At 36.5% G+C, this 22,504-nt stretch overlaps 1 protein-coding gene across 9 annotated transcripts in view; it reads left to right on the top strand.

The window, feature by feature from the left end:
- The window catches only part of spri (Src homology 2 domain-containing protein sprint), a 253,910-nt gene extending 232,013 nt beyond the window's left edge, over positions 1-21,897 (top strand). For 6 of the 9 annotated variants that reach the window (XM_034977086.2, XM_069503945.1, XM_069503944.1 and 3 more), the window contains 21 exons: positions 766-966; positions 1,652-1,836; positions 2,205-2,434; positions 2,780-3,006; positions 3,264-3,644; positions 3,816-4,370; positions 4,659-4,854; positions 5,217-5,605; positions 5,920-6,058; positions 6,313-6,468; positions 6,906-7,032; positions 7,606-7,720; positions 8,171-8,266; positions 8,627-8,720; positions 11,099-11,265; positions 14,470-14,574; positions 15,072-15,257; positions 16,915-17,046; positions 17,161-17,388; positions 17,846-18,059; positions 18,759-21,897. In XM_034977086.2, the coding sequence (XP_034832977.1) occupies positions 766-966; positions 1,652-1,836; positions 2,205-2,434; positions 2,780-3,006; positions 3,264-3,644; positions 3,816-4,370; positions 4,659-4,854; positions 5,217-5,605; positions 5,920-6,058; positions 6,313-6,468; positions 6,906-7,032; positions 7,606-7,720; positions 8,171-8,266; positions 8,627-8,720; positions 11,099-11,265; positions 14,470-14,574; positions 15,072-15,257; positions 16,915-17,046; positions 17,161-17,388; positions 17,846-18,059; positions 18,759-18,892 (4,257 nt within the window). In that variant the 3' untranslated portion in view covers positions 18,893-21,897. The remainder of the gene's footprint in view (positions 1-765; positions 967-1,651; positions 1,837-2,204; positions 2,435-2,779; positions 3,007-3,263; positions 3,645-3,815; positions 4,371-4,658; positions 4,855-5,216; positions 5,606-5,919; positions 6,059-6,312; positions 6,469-6,905; positions 7,033-7,605; positions 7,721-8,170; positions 8,267-8,626; positions 8,721-11,098; positions 11,266-14,469; positions 14,575-15,071; positions 15,258-16,914; positions 17,047-17,160; positions 17,389-17,845; positions 18,060-18,758) is intronic. The other 3 variants (XM_034977087.2, XM_034977088.2, XM_034977089.2) reach the window with 3 other exon arrangements.
- Positions 21,898-22,504: the final 607 nt, after the last annotated feature.

The following is a 22,504-nucleotide window of genomic DNA, read 5'->3' as shown; positions in this document are numbered from 1 at the left end:
AGACTACTTTCTAGCGACAAATGGATTTTTAAAAAGTTAAATCAACACGGACGCAGTCGTGGGCATTATCTAGTAGGTACATAATGTCAATAACTTTCTTGGAATTTCAAGGTCGTTATGCATAGTCGTGACACAGATTTACGATATTATATTATAAAACTGTAGTTTTATGATTCCCATTCGGTGTCGAGACCCTGGGTCCGTGGGGTCCTAGCGCTATAAGACTTTTTAAGGAAATAGCAAAAAGGTTAGTCGACATCACAGGAGACCGAAGAGCTGGCAGCTACCTCGGACAAAGAATTAGCCTAGCTATTCAAAGGGGGAACGCTGCCAGTATCTTCGGAACCTTGCCTAAAGGGACTCCTTTTAATAATATATTTTAGTTATAATATTATATTTTTTAAAGTTTTAGTTTTAATTTAAATTATTAATTAATTAACTTTTAATTTGTATCTTTTTAAACTGTAGTCATGTCGTGAAATGTGGTTACTCATAAAAATAGTATAATTTGTCAGTGATAAGCATGACTTTTTTCTCATCTAACAAATAATAAAACAATCTAAGCCTTGAAAAACTATTAGAAGTGGTACCCAGCCATGCCCCTAATAGACCTCTACAATACCTATCTTACTAAAACTCTTTACTATCCTAAAAAAATATTTTGAGCTACACAAACTTACTACTAAGAACAGAAAATACTATAGAGACCTACTAAACATTTTAAAGAACGAAAAATAAACCAATGTATTTTTTTAACCTTTCCAGAGTCGAGAGAGCCTATCATCAGACGGCGAAGGTGCCAAAGGTGATTGCTCATCCGTGGGATCCTCAGGATCGGAATCGGAGGAACAGCCACCATGCGACATTGGCGTACTGGAACGACTGATTCGGACGCATCCCGTGTGGTTCCTACCTGGAATACAGAGAGCTGGAGCATTCCATTTATTACAAGGAAAGGAGGAAGGGGTATGTTTATCCTGTGGAATTGGTACTTACCTATAACTTATATCATATGACTTTGCAATGCTTATGATTTGTATGTGAAAGATTGTAGCTTCTTTATACTCATGGTATTGGTATATGGATGCGGAAGAATTTTTAGAACAGTTGTCTGTGCAAAAGTCTGTTTGTCATTTTTTGTTAGTATGTTTGGTATCCCCTTAAGCCAAAGGTTTAAGTTCAATTTTTCAGCAGTGTTAAAACATTTCATCAAAATAATGGTATGGAAATTTGAAATGCTTTAGCAATTAGAATTGATGTTTTTACGATATCTGACAGAATTATTTTCATGCCCTCTTATGAAATTTCCGATTTTGTACACTTATAGTATTCTTTAAGTAATTGAACAGCTATAAATTGTTAATGCGCGTGGTAGCCATTTTAGTGATGTCAACACTAGACTGAAGTTTCGAGCTGATGGTATATTTTTACTTAAATATAGTTTAGAACTAACTATCCGTATTGGATATTTGATCTGTCTGTAATCTGGAGATAAGTTACTTAACAACGTTGTTATTTGTCTAAAAATTGAATGATGTTTTTAAGTTATCTACCGATTACAGATAGATTGAATATTGGTAACGGACGTAAAAGAACTCCGATAACACAGAAGAGGATTATCTAAGAGTAACCGACAAAATCAATTTTGCAGAACTTTGTGGTGCGCCAATCGAGCCAGCCCGATACGATGGCGATCAGCGTCCGGCTGCCGGCGGATAAAGGGCCGTACATCGAGCACTATCTGATACAAGCGTCGAGCGGACGCATCGGGCTAGAGACGTCGCACAACCGCTTTGATAACATACCTGAGTTGATTGCACACTATTCTCAATGCTGGTACGTACGGGGCTAGGATAAAGACACTGATTTTATTTAACGTTCACTTTAATTAAGTAATCGATTATATCTTGATGCCTTTCACATACTTAATTGACTATCTAAAAATTGTCACTTTTACGGAGCTTTCCACAACTGACATTCAAATTGAAAATTTTATCGCAAAAAAATATGAGTTCGTTAAAAATCAGCTGAAATAAAAACTGCAGTCGCACAGTACAAACTCTCAAAGTAAAGAAATATGAAGATCAAATGAAGCCTGACCTAATGATACAAAAATCGTTGGATAAAGCTAGAAACTCATGGGTAGGTAATTTTGAAATCTAAAGTTCAAAAAAGTAGTTAATCTAAAATTGATCGTGTTACAGTGACGAGTTACCAGTGCAGCTTCAGTTACCGAAGCCTCTACGTGAAGCAAAAAGTCGTCACCAACTCAGCTCGCTTGCTCTACTCGGCCAAGAGTTCTGGGGCTACCCGATGGCAAACCCGAAGAACAACCCGAACAATTTACTCTCACCGTGCCAACTGGCCAATGGAGCTACTCCTATGGCCGTAACGCCGTCTGACACTGGATCTAGTCTTAGCAGTTTTAATGCCAGTAAGTACCTACGTTTTTTTGTACTTTGGTTTATATATAGGATCTCTTATTAGCTAACATTCCTGACTTACCGACACTTGAGACGTATGTACCTACCCACTCCATATAATGAGGAAAATTTTGAATATGCATTTATTTTTATAAATGCAACCCTGATGTTTTAAAACACCAATCACAATCTGAAAAAAATCTAAGTACTATCTGAAGCATTCTTTAGATTTGTTCTCAGGACTCAATTTTGCAGTGACTTAAAATAAACAATAATGAGCGGACAAAAATATACTAGGTCAGAAAAGTACAACCTAAATAAACCTATTATTTGTAAGACATTTTTTTCTATTTTAGGTACAACGGCGATTTCACGAGAACACATCCTAAGTCCGGACAAGGATCAGAATGTTGTTCTCAAAATGTCCCCTGTCGATACATCAGGCTCCCCACCAAATCAAAGTCAGAGCCTCAGCACATTCAAAGGTAGAACTGGACCATCGCCGCCAGCGAAACCAACCGCATCATTTGTTAGAGCACCTCGACCTACCCCACCGAATACTCTAAACTTGATGTCAAGTACTGTAAGTACCACTGTAGAAAACCTCGTATTACAGCTTGTAAGCTTATGACGTAGAATCGTGGTATGATTGCAAAAGGTCCATTACAGGCCAGTTGAACTCTATTAACAATTCATAGATTTAGCAAACAAAATTATTCCTAGAAATATAATGGTATGTCTCAATATTGTGGTCATAGCACGATACTATGTATTGTACAGATAAATCAAATAATGTTATTTATTAATTCGATATTAACAAATGCCTATACCTGTTTTCAGGCGCATATAACACATCCACACACATTTCCAACTTGTAACAATCCACACTCACCAACCCATTCTAATAATATTAAAACAACTCCACCTCCCCCACCACCAAGATGGGCAAAACCACCGTTCTCTAAAATATCTTTATCTCCCCAATCCGAAGCCCTTTGTTTTAGTCCCATTAACAAAGCTACAAATGGAAACATTACCGTAACGACAACGGTAACATTCAGCGTTAACAACACACAAATACACAATCATCAAATCAATGAAAGCATACAAAGTGACCGGTTACAACTAACGCTTGCGTCTAACGCCATCAATAATAACAATTCCGAGCCTGGGTTCAGCATAATGGATGCATCGAAAACAGATTCTAATGGAGATTTGCAGGTGAGCTGATCTTTAATAATAAGGCATGGCGCGTGTTTGGCAATTAGCATGTTTTTGTTGTAGAAAATAGTTAATTGGCCTATTGCTGGAGATATATCAATTGTTAACTAATGAGCAATTTGTAAAATTGACTCGTATTCTTACTAAAAAAATGTTCCTGTTCCTGTGTAGAATATGATGCACCGTCTGACACCAGAAGGAGAGTGTATTAGTACAATGACAGCTAGCTTACATGGGAGTTTCAAAAGACAAATTGCTGAACACAATGGCGTTGACGTGGGATCACCTTTAGAACCTCAGTCTCAGACGAACACGTCAGATTCAGTCGACCCAATAGCAAACTCTTTAACTAAGTCAAGCAACGCTTTCGCTTCTAACCAATTAGTATCTCCAAATGGGACGAACTCTGTTACCAGTGGCATATTCTCACCAACAAGTCAAATAAACTCACCAGTGTCTAATGATACTATTTCGTCTAAAAGTGGAGTCTTTTCACCTATCAGTCAAACTAACAAAAGTGAGGTATTTTCTCCTATATCTCGAAGTTCACCTCTTTCTAATAAAAATGTCTTTTCTCCCACTTCTAATCATTCTATTGTGTCTCCAATGACTTGTAAAGACAGGGATAAAGTATTATCACCTAATACTAATACAACAAGTACAACACCTTCTGGTCGATCAAGGAGGAGTAAGCACTCGCTACGGAAGGAATCCAAACATTACCAGGTAAGTTAATTGATAATAAGATTTATTTACACAACTTTATTTAGTTTTGTATGCTGTACATTTAGCCAAGTCAACGCTATGGATTGGCATTTTGATACACAAATGCATGAACATAAAGTAATAATTACTGTATTATAAAGCCATATCATTATTTTCTGTGCTGCAAAAATCATATTAACCGCATGACATCAAATACTTAAATATTATCTATTGGCTATGGAAAATAGTATGAAAGTTATTAGTAACAAAAAACTGATTAAATAAATAATCCTATTGATTTTCTTTTAGGAATCAGATATCCTTGAATCACCAGGTGTATATTATAGAAGTTCCTTGGTGGATAAAGTAAGCGACTATGAAGACATATGGGGACCAGAAAGTAATAATTGCTCAACGTTTAAACCACTTAAGTCTGAGAATGACAATAATGTTAATAATGGTATGATGAAGAATAAAAGGCCAGATCTACTTCCAGATACACTGCGTAAGTAAAAATTAAAAAATCTAAGTAATAATAAAACAATTCATTCTTTTATATAATTTATTTTATTTTATTTAGGTACTAGCTTATGCTCGCGACTTCGTCCGCGTGGACTACACAAATTTCAAACCCCTATTTCACCCCCTTAGGGGTAGAATTTTCAAAAATCCTTTCTTAGCGGATGCCTACATCATAATAGGTATCTGCATGCCAATTTCAGCCCGATCCGTCCAGTAGTTTGAGCTGTGCGTTGATAGATCAGTCAGTCAGTCAGTCAGTCAGTCAGTCAGTTAGTCACCTTTTCTTTTTATATATTTAGATATTAATCCAATTTTAATAATTTATCCTCGTTTATTGTTTAATAGCTAAATTGAACGCAGCAAGGAGCACACAATCTATCTTAGAAAAAGAAAATATGATAATACTCAACTCAACTGAAAGTCTGAATGAAAAGAAAAATCTCTCCGACAATTCTCTAAAGAAAAGTTTTAACGGCTCCAGTGAAATTATAGCAACGACAAACAGTAAAGGTGAAATTGTGCCAAAAAGGCCAGACAAACTTAATATTGCTATGAATATGAATAAGAAATTGACTGAAGAAATAGAAGCTGCTTTAAAGTTAAGAGAGACCCATAATAATATTGAAAGTATGGAAACTGTTAAATTAGAAGATGACTGCACCAAAGGTGAAGACTCTGAAAAGGAGCACGCTGGCAGTCCTTTTTATGCCGATCCAGTCGATGCGTTAAAAGAAGTAAGTACTACAAAGCATGGCAATTGGTACAAACAAGAAAATTCAAGCTCTTTTGATAGAGTTTTCCTCTTTGACGTCGTAACACTCTTGGCAGAGCGGACGTGGTCATAATGAAGCAAGGTCTTTGACATTAGACTCCTCATGAGCATTCGCCACTTCTCTTACCCCACATCAAATTTAATTTGATCGTTCCATCGCTTGGACAACCTTCCTTAATTGGTGGATGGTGGTCGAGGTGGAGGAGTCAGATAGATTATTACTATAAGCTTGTAACAGCAAATTTTTTAACTAATACTTGATTAATTTGTTCTCAGGCCGCTCTACCACCTGTACAACGACGAAAACTCTTAAGAACTGGTGTGATGAATCTCTCACAACGATATTCAGAACCACCAACTCAGAATCATCCTTACTATCCACTTCGGGATATGCACAGTATTGAAGAACTATCGCGTAAGTTCAAAAAAATTCTTACATCATACTTTCATCCCTGCAATAGCAGACGAAATAGTTCTTGCATTTCACGAGCGCGCGTGACTCGTGATTGTGTTTATGTAGTACATTTAAGTAAAGTAAAAGTGTGCATTTGCGAGCGCTGGTCGCGACTGATTGGTCCAACAAAGACACACACTTACGCTCGTGAATTGCAAGAGCTTTACCATATTATAGTAAAAATGGAAAAGTAAATTATAATTTTTATTTTATAGCGTCATCCCCGAACACGTCAACATCAGTCGACAACCTGGTGTCACTAAGAGGCAAGCCAAAAATGAAACCAGTAGAACCACCAAGAGTTGCAGCGAAACCACCGACTGGTAAAAACGAGCAGACCTGGGCTGTGGACTCTAGTTGGCAGTTCATAAGTAATAAGGATTAATAACTTTTCAATTAATTCTTTTTCAAGCATAATTAACACCAACCAAGATCAAACCAAGCCAGATAATGTATACGTATATCAGCTAAACTAAGGTGAAATTGGTTACAATGCCAGTTGAAATTGAAAACAAAGTATAAACTTAATAATTACTAGATAACGCCCTCGACTTCGTTCACGTGGATTTAGGTTTATTAAAAATCCCGTGGGAGCTCTTTGATTTTCCGGGATAAAAAGTAGCCTATGTTCTTCCCGGGGATGTATGCTAACTCTGTCCCAAATTTCACCAAAATCAGTTAAACTGTTAACAGTAAAAAGCTAGCAGACAGACAGACACACTTTCGCATTTATAATATTAGTATGGATTACTATGGAAGAGAAAAATAGTGATCTAGTGTCCCTTAATAAAATGTGTATTTTTTACAGACAAAAATGACGATTGCCCAAACGGTGAAAACGGCACATTCCCTTCACTCGCAGAGCAAGAAAGTCGACTGAGCGGCGTCGACGATAGTTTGCACCATTTCACTGTTCATCAGGTTGTTGCACAAAGGTATCACCAGAAAACACTAATCTCGTTATAGAATAGGATAGAAAAGTTTAGATGATAAAAGTTGAATTGTCACGTGAATCAAACACTGGTTCAGAATGCCCTTCCTACCGAGATAAACTAACATGAAATTAATTTTAAGTTGAATAATCGATAAGAGCTATAGGTAACAATCCGGGTATCTTTAAAACAAGAGTGTATACTGTATAGGCACCTTCTAGGCAAACGCGTCCCATCTTAGACCACATCATCACTTCCCATCAGGTGTGATCGTGGTCAAGCGTGCGCCTATAATCAATAAAAAAAAAGGTTGGATACACTTTTGTCCTTATTCCTGTGATGGTCGCCAGAAGATGTTAACTGACTTGTTACGTTCACTTGTATTTGGATATATTGAAATTTTGACTCTGTTAATTAGCACATTAGCACCATAGTCGATCGTATTGGGTAGTCCGGAGACAAGATTGCCCTTGCAGTATTGCCACTATATAAAAAATTAAAACTGGAAAAATATTTTTTTCTTCTTTTCATGGTTGGGTTAACAGATGGACACTCAACTAGGTAATCACTTTTCAGGTTTCCAGATTTGCGCCTTAATGCTGAACCTGTGGCGCTTCCAGAAGAAACACGTTCTCCACCACGAGCGTCATGTTACGACAATGTACATGATCTCAGACCACTATCTGAACAGGTATGAAACATTGATTACTCTGATGAAGTAGCTTTTTTATCGCTATTCGATCGTAGTCAAGAAACAATCTTGACTACGATCTCACTTGAATGAGGATGTGGGTAATCTGAGATGAAAACACTGAGACGTTTAGGGTGACACCATAACGATAACTACCCGCATCCAAAGCCCTAACCAGACCAGGCTTGAGACAATCCATACTAATATTATAAATGCGAAAGTGTGTCTGTCTGTCTGTCTGTCTGCTAGCTTTACACGGCTCAACGGTTCAACCGATTTTGACGAAATTTGGTACAGAGATAGCTTGCATCCCGGGAAAGGACATAGGCTACTCTTTATCCCGGAAAATTGAAGAGTTCCCACAGAATTTTTAAAAACCCAAATCCACGCAGACGAAGTCGCGTCATCTAGTTTTATATATTTAGATTGAAAAAAATAATTATGTTTTAGGCTAGCGATGATGGCACAGTATTCTCGGAACCGTGGGACAGCACACAATGGGATGGACTCATACCACCCTCGAACAACCAGCCTTGTTATGAAACCGTAAGTCATTTCACTCCATACCATCTCCATAAATAGACTCCTCTATTCTTCTTTACCTGGCATTTTCCCGAAACATTAGCGAGGGTCTACTTAGTTCTAATACGAATTGATAAGCGTTATATTTTACAAGAAGCAGCCGAAGTTTTGTAGTTAGGGGAATCAAGCTTAATTATTTCGACTTAGAAAACAGTATTATTATTATTATCACAACATTAAAAACGCTTTCTTCAAGTCTTGTTATGCCAAGCCAAGTCAAATTTACAAAAATCAAAATTCTTTATTTGCATTTCTTTAAATAATATACTTAGTGTGTCTGTAATACATCACAATAAATTCCTATAAGTACATTTTAATAAACAGGATGAACCCTGCGAATGGGAATCTCCTATACCACGGCGAGGAAACGGGACAATGCGGGCGAAAAGCTTCAGGGATAGACTTGATCCTTTACTAGGTGAGATTAGAGTTTTTATCTAAGTATAAGTACGCGACAGGTCGAGATGCCAATTGGAGTATGAGTTGAGGGGACTCCCCGCACACCTACACAGCGCCCGCGCTCATCTACACTGGGTTAGCGTGGGGGTTGTGCGGGTGTGCGGAGCGTTCCCACCCCAATTGCCATCTCGACCTGTCGCGTACTAAACCTATAATAGGTAGTTGGTAGACACAATATACCTGAACTAAATCAAATTCTTTGAAAACTATGACGAGATGCGTTTGCCTAAAAGATATTCGTATCTTCTTATTTAAATAAATCCAAATTATAAGACAAAAAACACAGTTCTTGGAATCCAAGTAAGAACACAGGTATTCAAAATATGTGATAGCAATTATCAGAAAATAAACAATTTACGCGAGGAAGACAAAAACAAACGACAAATTAGAGAAAATCCGTTACGGTGGCAAAAAGGAGAAAGAATGAAATTGAATAGATAGATTGTATATGTACTTACGAGTAGAAACATTAAGAGTTAATTACTGATAAGATAGCGTTATGTAAGGTGATAAAAAGAAGCATTGTCATTGAATTATAATTGAACAAACCATCTTACACACATGAATTGCATTAGTTCTAAGACAAATTAAACATTTGTTTCTATCAAATATTTATTAGATTGGTAGGTAGGTACGTATCACAGAGTATGCCATGTGTATGCTTTGAATACATAATAGACAATATTATTGTACAATAACGTTAGTACTAAAATAACATTATCATACTACGCCACATTTAATACGTTAATAGACAATGACCAGTTAATAAGGAATCTGTGATCTGTCTATCTGTCTAGGAACGTTGACCCAAATGATAACTCATAACCTAGTGTAAGGCAGATTTATTACACCGATACTGGTGAAAGCATGAGTACATACAATAAAATACCTGTTTCTATAAAATTAATATTAACGACGATACAATCGCGAGTGGATCGCACATATTCGTGCTCTGGTTGCATACCAGATAAAGATTAATGACTCATTACGCACATTTACTGAAATCAATTATAAACTCAGTACGCGAACAATGAGGCCGCAGCGCACATCTCTTATCAGTAACTACATTAGCTCAGTAAATACAATTAATTATGGTTAAAGGCTAAAGGTCTGCGCGTGCCGTGTTTCTACTCACTACTCGATCGAGCTTGCAGTCGCTCGTGTTCGCTTCTCGACTAACATTGTTTGAATGAGAAATCATCGCTTTAAATCTTTCGTGCAAGCGGGACGAAACCGCAAAGTGATCGGACATGAGGTGGTTCAAAAGGTTGTTCCTAGGAAAGTGCGTGAAACAGACTGAGCCCAAATCAAGCAGGTCTTCAAAAAAGACGAAGTTTGATTCTGTGAAAGTTGAAAAGTTCGATGCTGTGAAAATAGAGCAGGCAAAGGTGTCCCAAATCGTGGAAGTGTCTGAACCGGGCGCGGAGGAAGTATTCGCATTGACGACGATCAAAAATTTTTACTGTGACTCCTTGAACGAATACGTTTTTCAAAGCGAGTGGGTGTTCGTGACTCGTGAAAAATTAATGGAACCAAGGTTCCAACAGCATTTGGCTAAAACGGAAGCGTTAAGTAATTTATGTAAAAAAATGGCAGAGAAAAGTGACAAGAATCAGACAGAGGTTGTTGCTAAACCACCAGCCTGTCATTGCAATGATCTAAATAACACTGCAAGGAAAGATGATGAGATGAAACCCCCTGTTCTTAACCCTTTTCGTCGAGCCTTGAATGCCATTAGCAATTTTTGGAAACGAGTGTGCAATAGTATTAGGGAGTGTTTGTGCAAAAAGAAAGATGAACCTATTGTTGATCTTGAGGATCAAGATTTCGATATCACAAATTCCTATTTGTGTAGGTAATGATTCTTTTATACTATTGTTTTGATGGTAGTAGTAACCAAACGATATATAGACCTGAAGCGATATAAATCTTCTTCAGTTCTTTAATATAATAATATACCTACTTGATAGTTGACACTTGCGTATTTAGTAATGACTTAGCATACCAAAACTAGTTTATTGAGTTATTTTTATAACTAATAGTCGTCTTTCGACGCAGACAGTAAGAAGTCATACAGCTAGCACTGTCTTCTTTATCTAGTTGACTAGCCAGTGCTTCTTTGTCTAGTTGATTGTAGTTCTTCTCCGCGTCGGAAAGTAGGTGCGTGAGAACTGCCCCTATATGAGATATATCTATAACACTAACGGAAGCGCTGGATCCTAATGACATAACACTGTCGCTTGCTAAAATATTCTTTATATTTGTAAATGCGTTTTTGCAATTTATATCCAAGTCTTACGTCAAGATCTTTTTAATGCTACTATTTTGTCGAAGCAGCAGCGGGCCGCGTGCGCGCTTTACGCGGTGGAAGAACTTCACGCGGCGCCGGCGCAGCATTGCGAGCTTACGCCTTGCATCTAGCACAGGACAAGAGCACAACCTTCGCGCAAAACGTTGACAATTTTATAGCCTGCACGCTAGATTCTAAGGAAACTTGTCCTCAGGTAAGTCTTTAAAAGTTATAAAATATATAGATGATTCCGGCTGTTCTTACCACGTGAGTAAAACCAGGATCATCTTTAATAGTTAGTTAAAATACCTATCCGCACTATTAATTGCTGGGCATAGGTCTCTTGTAGCGACTTCTTCATGCCACAGCCTTGCGCCGCCCGAATCCAGCGGCTACCTGTGACTCGTTTGATGATGATGTACAAAAAGTTCTAACCAGAAGGAAGGGTAAAATGAAAAAACTTTACTTAGGTAACTTGGAAACCGTGGGTGCCCTTTAATTCACTAAAACGCTTCAAAAAGTGTCAAAGCTTCTATCAGTCCTCTTTCTGTAACATTGTATTGAAGTGAAATAAAAGCAGAAGTAGTATAATCTTAACAAAAATAATGTAAGTAAACAAACATGGGGAACAAAAAGTTCTAACCAAAGGAAGAGTTAAATAAAAAAAACCGTCCAAGTGCGAGTCAGGCTCGCGTGACGAGGGTTCCGTACTACAGTCGTATTTTTTCGACATTTTGCACGATAATTAAAAAACTATGATGCATAAAAATAAATAAAAATCTTTTTTAGGATGCACAGGTGAAGACCTTACATATGATACCTACCCCACTTGATATAGTTATCTTACTTCCAAAATTGAAAATACTAATTATTAGTTCACGACCACAATTTAATTTTTTTTTTGTGTGATGTAACTACAAATTCACGGTTTTCAGAGTTTTCCCCGAATGTCTGCTAACCTACTTACCTGCCAAATTTCATCAATCTAGGTCAACGGGAAGTACCCTGTTAGGTTTCTTGACAGACCGACAGACATACAGACAGACAACAAAATGACCCTATAAGGGTTCCGTTTTTCCTTTTGAGGTACGGAACTCTAAAAAACTAGGTTAAGAAGGTTAGAGCATTTTATGTAACTTTAAAAGTAGGTCACATTATTATATTATTGCTAAATAATACTAAATGATGCACTATTACTTATCTATAATATTGTTATTTACAATAATAAAGATAATGCATCGTGCACATGCTAAAACTGGTTCCTACTAGATACTTAAATAACAAAATGCAAGCTTGGTTTTTGTTTTGTTCCATGCGGATGATACCACGACCTGACCACGTCATTAGCACGTGTTCCCAATAATTATGATGAGATCAATTTGCTTCAATTGGTTATCTTAATAGCCCTAATCAAAGGGTAAATATACATTCACGTGCGTAACATCAACACCTTCATAACTATTTTCTTTTTCGCTTGGCGGCACGGCTTTGCCAGTAGAGTGGTAACTAGCCACGGCCGAAGCCTCCCACCAGACCAAACCAGACCAGAAATTTTGAAATTATAAAATTCCAAACCCCTGTCAGGAATCGAACCCGGGACCTCCCACTATTAAGACCACAGCGCTCACAACTGCGCCAGGGAGGTTGTCAAAATTTGAAATTGTATACTTAATCTTAATACTAGCTTTTGTCCATGATATCGCTCGCAAGTTTTCAGCAAAATCAAAATATTATGCCAATCTACTAGCAACAGAACTTGCAGAATTATTGATATTTCCATGTCAATGGCATACACTTCTGCAAGAAAATTTGCCACTTGGAAACTTGGCCCACTAAACAGTCTCCTGTTTTGCGTTATAGTTGCGTATTTTAAAATACTTACACATATGTGCTCTACTACTACTAGATACAAAAATATATATTTTTTTATTCAATTAAACTTTTACAAGTATTTTTGAATCGTCATATGCATCTACCAATGCTAGCTGACATCGTCACATTACTTGTAGGTCGTACGACCCTACATAACGTACGTACTACTTACTACCTACGTACGACGTACTTAAGGTCGTACGACGCGGGCGCACATCAGTCCGTCCTCCTACGCTGGTGTCGGTCGCGTACGTCAGGCAACGTTACGTATGCGACTAACATCAGCGTAGCGTAGGAGGAATTATGGTCTAAGATTCAATAATTGGATGGATTTAGGTCAAAGTTGTAGCAGTAGGTAGATATGTATCTTTCGAACTGTGAAAGTTTCACCACAATTAGTTCAGTAATTTCTGCATGATGTGTGCACAATTAGAAATGTAAACGCAGACATTTTAGAATAGCAAAGATACCTACTATCAACATTGGTATAATTTTAATTGAAACGAAGAATAGTATCCTGAAGTACTTAGTCATTATACTTATCTCAAGAGGTATTTTATACATGTGAGTGGTCCTTGATTTTACTATAAATATAATAACGTTCCATTAGCTTACACTTGGGCTTTTTGTTGTAAAAGTATAGGTCGAGATAGCATTCGGGGAGGGAACGGCCTGCACACCCGCACTGACCCCGCGCTAACCTGGTGCGTAATCCCCACGCCTCATACCCCGTTTGCCATCTCAACCTGTCGCGGACTATACTTCAATCGTCAACAGACCTCAAATATCTAGTGACACAATATGATTAGTTACGGACAACAGTTACTACACGACGGGTCCATTTGTACGACAGGTGGTTAAAATAAAGTTACCATTAAAACTAGTTATGTCAACACTCAACATTAATGGTACCTACCTAGATAATCCTGTTTTGTTATTGTGTACCTAACCGAACCATTAATGATAAATGCTCATTTTCGCGCCATTCACGCAATCGTTGACCGTATTTGATGATGATGTTGAATTCCGCTTAATTATCAATTTTGACACAATAATAGGTAAATAACTAAAATATTCATTAAACTATAATATAATTTTACGTCTGAGCAAAATCATTTTCATAATTACCTAGTTCTAATTATAGGTAAGTAGAGATTGGAGGGTTTATAAATATTGCCGTTGCAACTTTTTGTTGTTATTTTAGAGACCCTTATACCTAATATTATTACAAAGCCTTACAATAAATTAGTTGGTATGTCATATCCTACCGTAAAATTGATTATTACGGGATACTACCGTACTAATGCTGACTGTTGGTGAATCCCTATATAAATGTAGGCACATAGGTCATAGGTCATAGGTAGATTATGTCATACCGGAAACTTGTATGCACTGATAATGCGCTGTGCTAGTTATAATAAACGTGTTAGGTACAGTAATGAACTTTATATTGTTTATCTAAAAATAATAATTGTTTTGTATCAATAAATAGAATATTTTAACATCCGTTTCGATAGGAATATTCAATTGGTTGCTCTCATTACAGGTCATGATGAGAAACATGAGACAGTTCATGTCGGGAATGAAGAACTACCTTGTGAAACACGGCGAGAGGGAGTTTGAAAAGGAAGTAGAGAAAGAGAGACTCAAGGTAATAAAAATATAGACATATCGAAATCATTATAATCTTCCATAAATAATATCGGAATACGCAAATAATATAATCGCAAGAGGTATGTACATAAGTAATAGAGACGGTAGACAGGGAAGTCTGAAAAGCTCTTCACATAGAAACTGCCCGTCTAAAATAACGTTTCATAGAAATCATATCGCAGTGAATTCCTTTATGAGAAATATTGAAAAATACGAAAGGAATTTTAAAATTCTTAAAGAAATATAAATACAAATTTTAAAATTGTAATATAAATAGGTATGTAATAACTGTAGGCAACCAACCTTTTAATGTTACGTAGTATTAATCAATAATCAAGAAGAACATCAATCCGATTATTATAACCAAAGTACTTTTCAAAAAATAAGCAAGCGGAAAGTAAACCATAACAAAGAGGAAAATAATCACTACAGAAGGCGCAAGGAACACAAAAAAGATAAAAGTCATAGTTAAAGAACAATGTTTTATTGTTGCAGCTAAAACCTACGGAATTCCTGAACATAGACGCGATATTGGAAGGTGTCATGCATAGGCTGGTGGTAAGGCCACTACGCTCAAAGCTCTATACGTTACTGGCTTCATGGCATTCAGGTGACGTTCGACAGCTGCACGCGGCGATTGAACGAGCACAACATGCTACACCTTTACAACTAGGAATTAAGGTGGGTTCTATTTTAAGATTTCAAACTTAACTTAAATTAATCATGGATAAACAATAACATTTTGTTCAAGATGTGAGGCACCATTTTCTTTAAAATATAACATGACTAAAACTAATTTAACTAATTTATCTCCTCCAACTAGCGTAGCTAAAGCTTTTGCTGGGAGTAGGTACCTACTTACTGTCCATAGTGTAACCTAAGTTATAAGATGGTGATTTTTCGTATTTCAGTCCATTCCCCGTCGTTATCACGTGTTCATTGATATTTTTAGGGTTCCGTACCTCAAAAGGAAAAATGGGACCCTTATAGGATCACTTTGTTGTCTGTCTGTCTGTCTGTCGGTCTGTCAAGAAACCTACAGAGTACTTACCGTTGACCTAGAATCATGAAATTTGGCAGGTAGGTAGGTCTTATAGCAGACATTCAGGGAAAAATCTGAAAACCGTTACGTGAACAAACAAAATTAATGGTGGTTATGAACTAATAATTAGTATATTCAATTTTCGAAATAAGATAACCATATCAAGTGGGGTATCATTATGAAAGGTCTTCGTCTGTGCATTCTAAAACATTACTTATTAACATTATTTATTTATATTATTATTATTATTATTATTTATTTATTATTTAATTAGAACGGCCATAAAGCCAATTACACTAATTAAAATACGAGTACAAACTAACATAAACATACTTACAAAAATTAACAACTTAAAATTATAAATTTTAAAAAGCAAAATTATAAATTTTCACAAAAGTGCAAGATCTGACCCATGAGGTCAGCCCATTTGTCAGCAAATATGTCACAGCGAGGGGACTCCTTCAGCAGTGCGTTGAGCGCAGCCAAAGTGCGCGGTATGGGTGACCTGGAACGCGCTACCGTGCGACTAAACGGACTTACGAAAAATTTGGAGCGGTGGCGGAGATAGCTGTAATTAGAGGGTGCATAAACGCAGCAGAGCTTGTTGTGTAGTTCAGAGTAGTCAATCACACCCCTAAGAATCTTGCAAATTGTACCAATTTGGTCGCAGTCTCTTCGGGTTTTGAGCGAGTGGAAACCCAAGTGCCCTTGGAGACATTTTGTGGGATACATAAATGGGGAAGTACCCGTGCAATTTTTTATATAAATACCTTAGAAAGGCTTTTTGAACCTTTTCAAGTAGCAAGGTGTACGTGCTTTCATATGGATTCCAAATACAAGCGCTGGTTTCTAGCTTGGCACGAACCAAAGCGTCAAATAGCAGTTTTATCGTGTAACAATTTTGAAAATCTCGAGTATTACGCAAAACAAACCCCAACCGCTGGAATGATTCGGAGGCGAGTGTAGAAATATGGTCATGGAATGTCAGTTTATGGTCAAATATTACTCCCAGGTCTTTTACATTAGTTTGTCTGGGCAATTGAACTCCGCTCATTTTATACGGGAAGAAAACTGGACACCTTCCGCGTCCAAAAGTCATGACCGAACATTTATTGGGTATTATTATTTATTTTTTATTTATTTATTATATGCATCATAGTTTTTGAATTATAGTGCAAAATGTCGAAAAAATACGACTCTAGTACGGAACCTCGTTGCGCGAGCCTGACTCGCACTTGGCCGGTTTTAATTATGCCTACATATAAATGTTTAATTATACATTTGTACTTTTTTAAGGAATCAACAAAAGTACCATCATCGGCGGTATTAGCTGTGATCTCAAAACATTTCCTCAAGATGCAGGAGGCAGATTCTCCGTTGGACAAGCTTGAAAATCTTCTCGCTGCTATATCAGTTATGTTCAATGCGGTAAGTAGCTTTATCATTTTAACAAGTATTAATTATTACAGAGATGCTTGTGTTTGAAGGCAGATACTTAATTCCTCATAAAAACTTTTCTTATTTTACTTTCTATTTCCATAGATTCGCGGCGAACGTACTCTAGGGGCCGATGATCTTCTCCCAGTGCTGGCGTGGACAGTGGCCAGGTGTCGACTGGTGTGTGCGGAGTTAGAGGCAGAATTAATGGCGGGGCTGCTACCAGCGGCCTTGCTGGCTGGCGAAGGAGGGTATTACTTGACGGCGCTCTTCTCTGCTGTTGCAGTGCTGAAGAGATTAGCTCCGGACCCTGGACCTGATAGTTCTACACCTGTAAGTTGTGTTTATTTGATTATTTTGCTGCTCAAAACCTCTTTCAAATCTTTGCTCGTTTATGTATGGCAAGTATACTGGGAGCGCGCACAGGTTTTTTTTTTAATCTTTTACGGGTTGTGCTGAGAAAAAATGTATTGAACGTGGCGGAACGCAGCAGACAATTGCTAACTCATATATTTTATCATCGTATCGAATCAGCTAGACCTATGAAATTTGTTTTAAAAAGTGTAAAAAAATTACAATATCCACAATCCACATAAGTACAGGCCATCATTGTAATTTCCACAATTATTTGAAATGCCACGTTTCGCTTACCGTACTGCCGTATTGCCTTTGAATAGTAAGCTGATTCCCTGTTCCGTGTCTCAGACCATTCAAAAAATAACTTAAAGAAACTCCCAAAAGCGCTGAATGGCGTTTACATTTTTCATCAGTGGATAATTTTTTTTATCAGTGGCGACGTGGTTCAGCGGAATCCAACCGCGAAGGTTGCGGGGTGGCAGTCGTCCGAGTAGCGTTACCGGACGAGTGTCGCGGCTCCATACGCCGGGTCGCGCTGCCGTGCCGGCCCGGCGCCCGCGCGAGAGACCTCTGCAGAGCGCTCGCACATGCTGCGGCCATCACCAACCCTCAAGACTACGCGCTCTTTGCACTTCATGATGGACAAGGTACCACAAATTAGGTTATACTAGATGATACCCACGACTTCGTCCGCGTGGGTTTAGGTTTTTAAAATCCTGTGGGAAATCTTCATTTTTTCGGGACAAAAAGTAGCCTATGTCCTTCCCCGGGATGCAAGCTATCTCTGTACCAAATTTCGTCAAAATTGGTTGAACAGATGAGCCGTGAAAAGCTAGCGGACAGACAGACAAGCAGACAGACAGACAGACACACTTTCGCATTTATACTATTAGTATGGATGTATATTATATATTTATGTTATAGCCCGTTTAATATCCTAGTTATCGTTTAGTATCAATACACGTACTTACTTGCCGTGCGACGTAAAATTCTACAAGACAACGCAGAACACATCGTGGAAATTCACATGGAAATTGCTTGAGATGCAACATTGTTGCACCATGTATTATGGAAGGACCCATAAGCCTACCTTTTAACTGAGATGGTTCCATTTAGCTGTACGGCTCGGCCCACGGGATGGATGACGCATACTCTCCCACATCGCTTAGCTACTTCAGAAACGGTCTCAGTTAAAAGGTAGGCTTATAGGTCCTTCCATAATACATGCGGTGTTTGATATTGCAACAGTAGGCCTATAATACTATTCAAGATCTCTTCAATCTATTTCAATGTCTCCAATCATCATCATCATCGTTTTTATATAAATTAAAATGATTTTTTTACAGAGACGATGCTGAACGAAAACGACTGTCCACAAGAAGTGATGTCAGAAAAAAGTGGTCAGAATTTCATACTTGCGTACAAGAGGATAGATGCCAAAATTGCGTGGCCTCAACAGGCTCTGTTATCTTACCCTTAATGGACTTAAAAATCTCGTGTTATTGAATGAACGATTTTAAGATTGAATGCGTTTTACAAAATAATGTTTGTACGTAGATACGATCCTTACAAGCTCATCATAATAATCAACAAATTATAATGGACTCAAAATAGCTATATTTTTGTCATCTAAACAATAAAGTGATATTTTCTACGATATTGCCCATTGTGTATGGTACCGTTATATTAGTTTGTATAAGTACATTGCGACTAGGCAGTATTTTTGAAGCCTTGCTATTTGCTAATAACGATTGCTAAGAACGTTCGACGTTATAACAAAACGCCGAACGACTACGTACATTATGCAAATAAATATCGTTAATTTTACCCCTCTATAAGTGCATTTGTAGTATAAGTTGATTTCACTCACACCAAGTAAAGTAAGCATACTCCAGCTTAAGAGTGAGTGAGACCAACTTATACTAGGCATATTTTGTACTCGTATGTATGAGAAGTGGGATGCACGCAAGTTAATGCTAAGTAGTTGTTCGACGCTTTCAAAACTTTGGACTAATATGGTGTTACATAAATATTATGAAGCTAATGAATTGTCACTGAATCTCAACCGAAAAGTATATTGAATACAATATTTTAATTAAACTTAGATTTTCAACGTTTATTGTAATTATAATAATTGGATGCTTCTTGACACTTAGCTTTACGCCAAATTAGTCCATTTTGCGTAGGCACCAATATATCTTTCTAATATTATAGCTTTTTTACCCCATTAGACTAGTACACTTTATATAATATTTCGACTGAATATTTCTGATTCTCTTAAATATCTTTTGTACATTTGTATGGCGTGTGTTACAATTCGATTGTGTGGTGTACTTTAGTGTTAATATTAAGTTGTTTTATTTGATAATTTAACTTAAGCCGACGCTACCTTATGAAGGTATTTTATTCGGGTGTATGTATGTAGGTTCCTAAATTACGAAGTGTACCCTGAAAAGAAACAAAAACTCACCAAATTGTTGTTTTTAGTTTAAAATTTTAAAGTTTTTCTAGTTCTAACTTTCATTTAAAGTATCTATTGTAACTTTTATATTATAACACTAACTTGTTTATTGAACTGTGATGTAATTTGTATTAGTAATGTAAGGTTTGTATTAATTTTGTATATTCGTAGAGGATTTTCTTAATATAATTTATTTATATGTAGCCATAAGGAAATGTACGACTTCGGTGTCTATTGGACTGATGAATAAATTTTAGCAATGTTGAAGAATACTTCACAATTGAAAGTTACAAGAATTGACAGTAAAATTAGTAACTTTTGACACATTCGTAGCCAATAGATGCGAAATAGAATCTACATCCTACTATTCTAAATCCTACTATCTAAATTCTACTATTATCTTATCTAATGGAAGATTCAATGGGTATTGAATTAATCATTAATTCCAATTTATTGCTCCCAGTGAGTAAATTCACACCACTAATAAAAAGTTAAAGAGAACTTGAGTGGTGTCTAATGCCTGTTTATGATTCGAACTTTTAAAAAATTACCTTTTTAATAGTAATAGCAACCGCTAATATTTATTCATCATTATTTATTAAAACACATTCAGATACCGCGGTATACCAATTTTACTATTTTAGCAATTCTTAAAAATGTATAATTACTTAGTATACTTAAATCCACTGGCATGAACCCGCTAAATCTAGTATACTTTTAGTCAAAGTATTGTTGGCATCCATACAAAAATAAAACCAGATTTAGCGATTCAGCAAATTGGCCTAAAATATTATGCATATTTACTTATCAAGCTTACCGAATTAATTAATATTCCCGATTTCTCAAACTGGTAGTAGCTACAATATGCCGATTTTAGACCACCGGAAGTCCGGTTCAAGAATTAACCTTATGCCACTTGGAATTAAGTCGGAAATTGGATTGTCAAATGTCGAAAATGCTTAGTTTTGCTTTAGTCACATCGCGGGACGTCACAGCCGAAACCAAGCATTTTCAACACTTGCGGATTTAATTTTCAATTTAATTCCAAGTGCCATAAGTTTCATCCTTAGACCAGACTTCTGGTAGTCTAGAATCTGCATATTGTAACTACACCTGCTTTATAAACAAATATAAATTATCTAATTACATTAAGTCGCATTCACGCTAGATTTAGTTCTCGTAATTATAAGAAAGCTTTTTTAACTATGTATTTAACTATTGTAATAGACCATTTGATATTTACTTCAGTGAATTTCTATATTTCATGTTATAAATTAGCTTAACACTTATTGATGTTACCGATGAAATACGTAATAAAGTAATCACGCATTACAATAAATAATAATTAATTATTTATTCTGATTCTACCTAATTAAAATATAGTTTAAGTACCACCTACTACGTAATTAAATATTTATGCAACATTTGTATGATTCGTAAAATCTTTATGAAACTTAATCCGCGGATCTGAATGTGTTAAATTGATAAGCTCAAAAGGTATTACTCCAAACTATTTATCGGAAAAAACTTGTATCTCTTATAATGATAAACTTTATTTGCAAGATGGCCGCGTCTGCTACGGCCTTCCGCGGCAGGTTGTGGTTACCGGCGCATGCCATTTAAAATGTTTTTTTTTAATTTTTTTTTGTTAAATCTGCGACAAGTATCTATAGACCTATACATATTATGTAGTTTTAGTTTTTTTTAAAGCTAACTAATTTATTTAAAAAAAAATGAAATTTTTGTGATAAAGTTTTATGAGTATTTTATGAGGTTATCTCTTAAAGTTCGCTTTCCTAAGAAACATTTTTATGTTACAATTTTTTAAATATTGCAAATAAAAGTAGACAGGTGAATATTTTGTCAATAAATAATTCGGCGTTATACCGTATGTACCGGCGTAGTACCGTACAGTTTCGTATTTATTGCAGTCTTGTATTTTAAAGTTAGCTAACACGTATATTGTGTTTTGATAACAATTTCAGTCATTTGTGAGAAATAAAAAAGAATTTTTACCAAACTTATATTTGAAGTATTTTTTCCCTCTTAAAAATCACCCTGGATAGTGATTTTTTTTACTAATTGCTTTAAGATTTTTTTAATTCGATTTCGACAAGTTAGACCTTGACTACGATCTGTTCTGAATTCTGATAGGAAGTAATGATGCAGTAACGGGGTAGCTTGGAGAGGTGTATTTATCAGTTTTAATTAAACCCATATTATACAGGTTGTAACCAGAACACTAGCAAAAAAAAGACAAGTTGGTGATGATTACTGATCGGATACCACAAAAAAACACGAAAATATAAATAAACCAGTATTGTTTAAAGATTGCAATGTATTGCAAATAAAACACCTGACTGGCGCTTAAGATCAACTAAAGTTGCATATATAGGTACCGTGGGGTCAATTCCGTGTCGTAGATGGGGCATTAACCCCGAGTTTGCACGCTATACATTGCGGGTTCAAAAATACTAAAACTACAATTATTGCCTACTAGCTGATGCCCGCGACTTCGTACGCGTGGATTTAAGTTTTTAAAAATCCTGTGGGAACTCTTAATTTTCCGGGATAAAAAGTAACCTATGTCCTTCCCCGGATTGCAAGGTACCTATGTACCAAATTTCGTCA

Source organism: Maniola hyperantus, chromosome 16, assembly GCF_902806685.2.
Source record: "Maniola hyperantus chromosome 16, iAphHyp1.2, whole genome shotgun sequence".
Taxonomy (NCBI): Eukaryota; Metazoa; Arthropoda; class Insecta; order Lepidoptera; family Nymphalidae; genus Maniola; species Maniola hyperantus.
Note: the sequence above shows the minus strand (reverse complement) of the source record. Positions and strands in the feature narration are given on the sequence as shown.